Source organism: Gymnoscopelus microlampas (genome assembly GCF_963454915.1).
Source record: "Gymnoscopelus microlampas genome assembly, chromosome: 10".
Lineage (NCBI taxonomy): Eukaryota > Metazoa > Chordata > Actinopteri > Myctophiformes > Myctophidae > Gymnoscopelus > Gymnoscopelus microlampas.
In genome coordinates this window covers 55,941,002-55,950,256 of record NC_139947.1, presented here as the reverse complement: position 1 = coordinate 55,950,256, position 9,255 = coordinate 55,941,002, and the positions used below count along the sequence as shown (strand labels likewise).

At 41.8% G+C, this 9,255-nt stretch overlaps 1 protein-coding gene across 1 annotated transcript in view; it reads right to left on the bottom strand.

Moving 5' to 3' along the window:
• Positions 1-1,532: 1,532 nt before the first annotated feature.
• LOC311052922 (forkhead box protein P1-like) overlaps positions 1,533-9,255 on the bottom strand; it is a 30,103-nt gene continuing 22,380 nt past the window's right edge. The window contains exons 9-16 of the mRNA XM_084068230.1: positions 9,007-9,084; positions 8,106-8,307; positions 6,828-6,904; positions 6,212-6,313; positions 5,352-5,479; positions 3,843-3,906; positions 3,188-3,366; positions 1,533-2,078 (exon numbers count right to left, since the gene is read on the bottom strand). Of these exons, the coding sequence (XP_083924356.1) occupies positions 1,907-2,078; positions 3,188-3,366; positions 3,843-3,906; positions 5,352-5,479; positions 6,212-6,313; positions 6,828-6,904; positions 8,106-8,307; positions 9,007-9,084 (1,002 nt within the window). The 3' untranslated portion in view covers positions 1,533-1,906. The remainder of the gene's footprint in view (positions 2,079-3,187; positions 3,367-3,842; positions 3,907-5,351; positions 5,480-6,211; positions 6,314-6,827; positions 6,905-8,105; positions 8,308-9,006; positions 9,085-9,255) is intronic.

Here is a 9,255-nt window from a genome sequence, read left to right as displayed (position 1 = left end):
ATTTTAAAACAATTAATTTGATGCAGTGATGTCATAAGTCATATGATGATGTCATATAGTCACAGGTTTCCAGGCTCAGCCAATCAGAATGGAGGACCACATGGAGATAAAAGCATGAATGAGACGCTTAGTTTGGCCTGAGGTTTGGTGTAGAGGGAAACAAAGTACAGAGCACTGAGGGGGTTTGAGAGGTTAAACCAACACTGAGGATGTAGAGAGCACCTCCTGGTCAGAGGTGAAGGGTCATGACCTCCTGGTCAGAGGCAAGGAGGCTTTTTAAAGGAAGGGACGTTCCAAACCTAACCTCACACCGGAAGTTTGATGAAATACATTACAGTGGATGGAGCCACTGGACCAGCTCATGAACTAACATTATTTATTATTTAAATACATTACAGTGGATGGAGCCACTGGACCAGCTCATGAACTAACATTATTTATTATTTAAATACATTACAGTGGATGGAGCCACTGGACCAGCTCATGAACTAACATTATTTATTATTTAAATACATTACAGTGGATGGAGCCACTGGGCCGACATTATTTCAGAACGATTACGACCTTCGTCATATAATGGCTTCAGGAATATAAAAGAAGACATAATTATCACAGGTTGTTTTCCATGTGCACAGACTACAGTACATCCTTTTATTGAGGCATCTAAACAGCGGCAGGTCTCGTTTCTGTCTCGGAGGTATCGCGAGATTTGGTTGCCAGACAGGCAACGGTGGACAGTCTCGCGGTACTTTGGCCGTTCATAAACATACTTTTGCTCTTTAGATACCTCTATAAAATGATACAGTGTACACATCTCTTTAGATACCTCTATAAAATGATACAGTGTACACATCTCTTTAGATACCTCTATAAAATGATACAGTGTACACATGGAAAAGCAACACAGCAGAAAACAATGTGATATTATGTCTCCTTTTATTTTCCTGAGCAGAGTATTTTATAAATGTCTCAATGGTTCAGAAACAGTGTTTGTTCATAAGCTGTCCAGCCAGCTCTCATTGACTACAATGTATTCTATATAGAAACAGAGTTTGTCCATAAGCTCTCATAGACTACAATGTATTCTATACAGAAACAGAGTTTGTCCATAAGCTCTCATTGACTACAATGTATTCTATATAGAAACAGAGTTTGTCCATAAGCTCTCATAGACTACAATGTATTCTATATAGAAACAGAGTTTGTCCATAAGCTCTCATAGACTACAATGTATTCTATACAGAAACAGAGTTTGTCCATAAGCTCTCATAGACTACAATGTATTCTATATAGAAACAGTGTTTGTCCATAAGCTCTCATTGACTACAATGTATTCTATATAGAAACAGAGTTTGTCCATAAGCTCTCATAGACTACAATGTATTCTATATAGAAACAGAGTTTGTCCATAAGCTCTCATAGACTACAATGTATTCTATACAGAAACAGAGTTTGTCCATAAGCTCTCATAGACTACAATGTATTCTATACAGAAACAGAGTTGGTCCATAAGCTCTCATAGACTACAATGTATTCTATACAGAAACAGTGTTTGTCCATAAGCTCTCATTGACTACAATGTATTCTATATAGAAACAGAGTTTGTCCATAAGCTCTCATTGACTACAATGTATTCTATATAGAAACAGAGTTTGTCCATAAGCTCTCATTGACTACAATGTATTCTATATAGAAACAGAGTTTGTCCATAAGCTCTCATTGACTACAATGTATTCTATATAGAAACAGTTTGTCCATAAGCTCTCATTGACTACAATGTTATTTCACTGAACTTCCGCTGTGAGTCTGTCTGCCACCCAGTGAGACTAAACTGACCAATGGGATTGCAGGCGTCTCTTCCTTTCAAAAGCTTCCTTGGTCAGAGGGTAAAGGTCAGACCTCCTGGTCAGAGGGAAGGCACTCGGTCCAGAGACAGGTTCAGGTCAGAGGTCATGAACTCTTCACCCTGCTGGGTCATGTGGTGGTGTGGGGGGGAGGGGCTGTCGTCTGCACTGCTGGGAGACTCGTACGGGAAATGGACCCGGATCTCCTCGTCCTCCTGCTCCTCCTTGATGCTGCTGTGGAGGAGGAGAAGGAGAAGAAGAAGAAGAGCCAATCAAAACCAAGCTACATAGTCTGTTTGCTTAATAAAGAGCTGGAGACATTGGAGACTCCTTATAAGGACAGGACACTCTATAGTAACGAGCACTATCAGAACATAGACCCATTTTGCAATTATTTGAATAATTGCAAATCATTACATTACATTACATTACAGTCATTTAGCAGACGCTTTTATCCAAAGCGACTTACAATAAGTACATTCAACATAGGTAGGGAACAAAACTACTAATCACCAGAAGTCTGAAGTTCATTTCCTGCAAAAACAAGCAACCAAGAGTATACCTAGCACTAAGGTAAAAGTGCTATATATCAGCTATCTACTGTCTTAAACAGATGAGACAAAATAGCAAAATCAAATGAGCACGAGCTAATGCTAAAAGTGTATCGACTAAAAAAGATCCAATAAAACAGTACAACAATAGAACAAGAGTTCGTACAACTAGTTAACAACAAGTAAGCCAGCCAAAGAGGAAGGGTAGTGTTTCCTGAAGAGGTGGGTTTTCAGCCTGCGGCGAAAGATGGGCAGTGACTCTGCTGTCCTGACATCAGTGACTCTGTTGTCCTGACATCAGTGACTCTGCTGTCATGACTTCAGTGGGAAGTTCATTCCACCACTGTGGGGCCAGAACAGAAAAAAGTCGTGACCGTGTCGATCGACCAGAAGGACCCTTGAGTGACGAGGCAATCAGTCGCCCCGAGGTGGCAGACCGAAGTGGTCGGGCAGGAGTGTAGGCATCAACCATAGCCCGGAGGTAGGAAGGAACTGTTCCTTTCACTGCTCTATAGGCTAGCACCAGAGTTTTAAACTGGATCCGAGCTGCTACGGGGAGCCAGTGCAGAGAACGGAGAAGGATAGTTGTGTGGGAGAACTTGGGGCGGTTGAACACCAGACGAGCTGCAGCTTTCTGAACAAGCTCCAGAGGTCTGATGGCAGATGCCGGAGCACCAGCCAGGAGGGAGTTGCAGTAGTCACTTACCCTCCCTTTAATATGTATAATGTTACAAAGGAGGGACTGTGCAAACATTTCTATTAGTTAAATTAGTAGTTATATTATAAACTTACAAAGGTGGACTCTGGGTGGCGCTGCTGTCACTCTGGTATCCAGCACCACCGAAGCAGAAGGCTCCATTGATCTGGTCCTGGAGCAGCTGAGGCAGGGAGTGCATGGGGATGCTGCCCCCTAGTGACGAGGATGGGTTGTACAGGGGGAAGGAGGAACTGCACTCTGCCCCACCTCCACTCTGAAATAATAACATTACAATGTTTTAATAAGCAATATGACAATATCCTACTATAATTCTAGTAACCTCTGTCTGTAGTGGTGAGTACGTGAGTGAAGCTACCCGGTTCTCCTCAGTGGCTGGAGCAATTGCTCTGATTTTGCACACAGCCATTGACCATTACCATCTGAACGCAACTGTGAAGCCCGTTTTTCAATTTCATCAAATCTCAGCTTCTTAATAGCGTTTATGTGTCAAACAATGTCGCCATGGTTACGGGCCTGCTCAGCTATGGGACGAACTGCCTCCCGGGTTGCCAGATCATGTGCGCATATCCCCCCACGGATGCGCTGCGCCGACCGGGTATGGTCTAGTATATATATAATACTGTAAGCAATATTCACATTAGATTAGTTTTTTCATAAATGGTAGGAAACAGGAACAGGAAGAGAGATGAACAGTAGACTGACAGGAAACAGGAAGAGAGATGAACTTACCTGAGCAGCAAATCCAGCTGAACTCTGTCCAAGATTGTTCTGAGAATTCTTCATCATCTGAGATCTGTGTAAATACAGAGTTATTATATTCATTATATTATATTCACATCATTTCTCTGTGGTCTGTTAGACTTCATGACATTTACTCTAATCTGACTCTTTGTAAAGAACATTGTCTAAATGCTCACATGGTTGTTGTTGTAAATTGTAATCGTGTGGCAACCAGTGATAGCTCTACTAGTTACATACGGAAGCTTACACAAGCTGAAATAAACATATCAAGGACTGCTCAGTGATGTCACAGCTAGAATAAACATATCAAGGACTGGTCAGTGATGTCACCACTAGAATAAACATAACAAGGACTAGTCAGTGATGTCACCACTAGAATAAACATATCAAGGACTGCTCAGTGATGTCACAGCTAGAATAAACATATCAAGGACTGGTCAGTGATGTCACCACTAGAATAAACATAACAAGGACTAGTCAGTGATGTCACCACTAGAATAAACATATCAAGGACTAGTCAGTGATGTCACAGCTAGAATAAACATATCAAGGACTGCTCAGTGATGTCACAGCTAGAATAAACATATCAAGGACTGGTCAGTGATGTCACCACTAGAATAAACATATCAAGGACTAGTCAGTGATGTCACCACTAGAATAAACATATCAAGGACTAGTCAGTGATGTCACCACTAGAATAAACATATCAAGGACTAGTCAGTGATGTCACCACTAGAATAAACATATCAAGGACTAGTCAGTGATGTCACCACTAGAATAAACATATCAAGGACTAGTCAGTGATGTCACCACTAGAATAAACATATCAAGGACTAGTCAGTGATGTCACCACTAGAATAAACATATCAAGGACTAGTCAGTGATGTCACCACTAGAATAAACATATCAAGGACTAGTCAGTGATGTCACCACTAGAATAAACATATCAAGGACTGGTTTCCACATTCAGCCCAAAGCTGTAGTGTAGTAAGTATAGTTGATATGTGTGTAACATACCTATTGACAGTGGTATACACAGTTAGTATAGCTTAGTTTTTTTTTGGTCTGCTCTTTTTTCCCTCTACACCTATACCTCTTTGCCAAAAATAGCAGATCTACAAGCTCACAACGCCTCGCAGCGTGAGGCGTTGTGAGCTTGTAGATCTGCTATTTTTGGCTGAAGTTCTCCTCAGAAAAGGGATGCTAGGTTTCGAGTGGTTATGGTAAAAAGAAAAATCATATCACATAAAGATTTGGCGGACCCCCTATAGTAACTCTGAGGACCCCCTAGGGGTCCCGGACCCCCTGTTGAAGACCCCTGCTGTAAACTAAAAAAAACAACAACTTTTTTTCCCTTTTTTTCAAAAGGGCACTTCTGGTCAAGAGGGCAAAGGGCAGGTGCTCTAGCACCACCTAGAGTCTATCTGTGCACGTCCCCGGATATATATATATATATATATATATATATATAGTTTATATCATTTATATAAAACCTACCCATTGACAGTGGGCTTCTGAGGTCTTCTTCTGTGAAACTCGATCTCGTCCACAGTCCACACGGCTCCCTTCACGTTCTCCAAGCGAACAAAACATTTATGGAGGCTCAGGTTGTGTCTGACTGCGTTCTGTATGAAATATAAATATATATGATTATAAACAAACATGTATGGAGGCTCAGGTTGTGTCTGACTGCGTTCTGCACCATTCAAAACCAAAAAAGTTAATATGAAATAGTTATTATAACTATAAGAGTTCATATAATGTTCACCAGAGCTTCAGGACAAGGAAAAGGGAAATGAAGATTTGTCAGGAAACAAACAAAAGTCAAATTATGTCCAAGTTAAAGTTCATGAACTACTTCATTGGTTCTCAAAGTGGGGTCCAGGGACCCCCAGGGGTACTTGAGGGGGTTCCAGGGGGTCCCCAGCTAGATGATGGACAGGAACCAAATGGACCCTTATGGGTCTGTAACTCTGAGAGTGTACAAATGGAACCAAATGGACCCTAACGGGTCCATTTGGTTCCATTTGTACACTCTCAGAGTTAAATTAACATTGGTTTAACAATGTGAATTGGGGTCCCAGAGGTATAAATGCCATTAAATGGGGGTCCGTAGCCCTAATGCATGTCAAACTGGGGGTCCTTGAAATTAAAATGGTTGAGAATCACTGCTATAGAGCTGTAAAAAACTTCTCTTATTGGGGTCCCTGGCTTATCTTTTCAAATGGGGGTCCGCGGGGTAATAAGTGTCAATTAGGGGGTCCTTGACATGAAAAAGTTTGAGAACCACTGAACTACTTGATGCTCACAATGCATCTGCTATTGTTCGTACATTGTTTTTAAACGTTTGTAAATACCTTCCAAGTAGCTGCGTTGCGCCTGAAATATGCAAATGTTCTTGTGAACCAGTTGTAGATTTCATTGAGGGTCAGCTGGTGACGAGGAGACTCAAAGATCGCCTGGGAAACACAAGAACACAAACAGAAGTGTCAGTCATATGAAAACCACTTAAAATACAAATAGAAAGATTTTAATAACACTAATTCATTAATTCGGGAACAAATGAAAATAGTACCGTGCTCCAAATGTAAATGTTCAACAGCTTAATAGCAAGTTAGTTCTGACAAACAGAAGAGTGTTTACCTGTCTTATTATTAAAAACAGAAGAGTGTTTATCTGTCTTATAATTAAAAACAGAAGAGTGTTTACCTGTCTTATCATTAAAAACAGAAGAGTGTTTACCTGTCTTATCATTAAAAACAGAAGAGTGTTTACCTGTCTTATAATTAAAAACAGAAGAGTGTTTACCTGTCTTATAATTAAAAACAGAAGAGTGTTTACCTGTCTTATAATTAAAAACAGAAGAGTGTTTACCTGTCTTATAATTAAAAACAGAAGAGTGTTTACCTGTCTTATAATTAAAAACAGAAGAGTGTTTACCTGTCTTATCATTAAAAACAGAAGAGTGTTTACCTGTCTTATTAGCGATGCGTAGGTAAATGGCGGCCGCACTTCTGTACTTAAGTAGAACTCCTTGTTGTCTGTGATGTCTGTTGAAACAATAAAACAATATTAATACTAATTTACCAATAATAATAACCTGTTGACAATAAGAGTCAGGATTAGGATTACATTAGCATTACAGTCAGGAACACTCACGTCAAAGTAGATTTAACCAGTTATTGCAACAAATGGAATACAGTTAAACTCGTTGCTAAAGGCTCAGCTCTGGGAGATTTTTTTGGTAGTGTTATACAATAGCACTACATTCTATGTGAAATGTGCAGTCCCTGTGTGTGTCTATGTGAAATGTGTAGTCCCTGTGTGTGTCTATGTGAAATGTGTAGTCCCTGTGTGTCTATGTGAAATGTGTAGTCCCTGTGTGTGTCTATGTGAAATGTGTAGTCCCTGTGTGTGTCTATGTGAAATGTGTAGTCCCTGTGTGTGTCTATTTGAAATGTGTAGTCCCTGTGTGTGTCTATTTGAAATGTGTAGTCCCTGTGTGTGTCTATGTGAAATGTGTAGTCCCTGTGTGTCTATGTGAAATGTGTAGTCCCTGTGTGTGTCTATGTGAAATGTGTAGTCCCTGTGTGTCTATGTGAAATGTGTAGTCCCTGTGTGTGTCTATGGCATTGGTTCTCAAAGTGGGGTCCGGGGACCCCCAGGGGTACTTGAGGGGATACCAGGGGGTCCCCAGCTAAATGATTTATAGGAACCAAATGGACCCTTATGGGTCTGTAACTCTGAGAGTGTACAAATGGAACCAAATGGACCCTAACGGGTCCATTTGGTTCCATTTGTACACTCTCAGAGTTACATTAACATTGATTTTACAATATGAATTGGGGTCCCAGAGATAGAAATGCCATTAAATGGGGGTCCGTAGCCCTAATGCATGTCAAACTGGGGGTCCTTAAAACTTATTTTTTCAAATGGGGGTCCGCGGGCTAATAAGTGTCCATTTGGGGGTCCTTGACATGAAAAGGTTTGAGAACCACTGGTCTATGGGAATAGGAAGCTATAGGCTGATCACATCAGCTGACTGACTTCCTTGTCCTGCATGAACTAACGCTTTGCTTCATTCTGAAAACATCTCTGAACCCGTAAGCAAAACTCATTAAGGGTTAATTAACCATTAACCATTTAGAGTCCAATCTACTGTTAAGAATGCACTGATGTACAGCCAGATGTGGGTAAACGTAGTCATAGTGTGATGTCATAGTGTGTGTGTGATGTCACGGGTCAGCTGACCTTGGCTCATGGAGCGGCTGTAGCGCCTCCTGACGGGGGCGGGGCCAGAGAACATGCCGGTGGGCGTGGTCACGGAGGACGACTCGCCGCCGTACGGCGTCAGGGGCGTAGAGGGCGCCGTGGCGCTCTGAGACACAACCATAGGGGGCGGGGCTTTGGGCAGCGTGGCCTGAGAGAAGGACATGCTGGGCACCATGGTTACCTGAGAACATAAACACAACGTTAATCACCATGGTTACCTGAGGACATAAACACAACGTTACCATGGTTACCTGAGGAGATAAACACAATGTTAATCACCATGGTTACCTGAGGACATAAACACAACGTTACCATGGTTACCTGAGAACATAAACACAACGTTAATCACCATGGTTACCTGAGGACATAAACACAACGTTACCATGGTTACCTGAGGAAATACAAACAACGTTAATCACCATGGTTACCTGAAGAAATACAAACAACGTTAATCACCATGGTTACCTGAAGAAATACAAACAATGTTAATCACCATGGTTACCTGAAGAAATACACACAACGTTAATCACCATGGTTACCTGAAGAAATACAAACAACGTTAATCACCATGGTTACCTGAGGAAATACACACAACGTTAATCACCATGGTTACCTGAAGAAATGCGTGCGTGCGTGTGTATCTTACAGACTGTGTGTGCTTGCATGTCTGCGTGCCTGTGTGTGTGTGTGTGTGTGTGTGTATGCATGCGTGTGTGCGTGTGTGCGTGCGTGCGTGCGTGTGTATCTTACAGACTGTGTGTGCTTGCATGTCTGCGTGCCTGTGTGTGTGTGTGTGTGTATGCATGCGTGTGTGCGTGCGTGCGTGCGTGCGTGCGTGCGTGCGTGCGTGCGTGCGTGCGTGTGTGTGTGTATATCTTACAGGCTGAGCAGCAGCTCTGGGTTCAGCAGTCTTCAGGTGAGCCATCATGGCCTGAAGTCTCTCCTTGTCCTTCTTCAGCTGCAGAGGAGCGGAGAGGAAAGGGTTAATTTAAAGTCTTCACACACAGAATCATCGTCACACAGGTTAAACATGTAGAATGCTTATACAGCATGATGGAGGACCTGAAAATAGAAGTGATATCTTTTGATATCAAATCCACTATTCTGTCATGCCTACTTATGTAGAAAG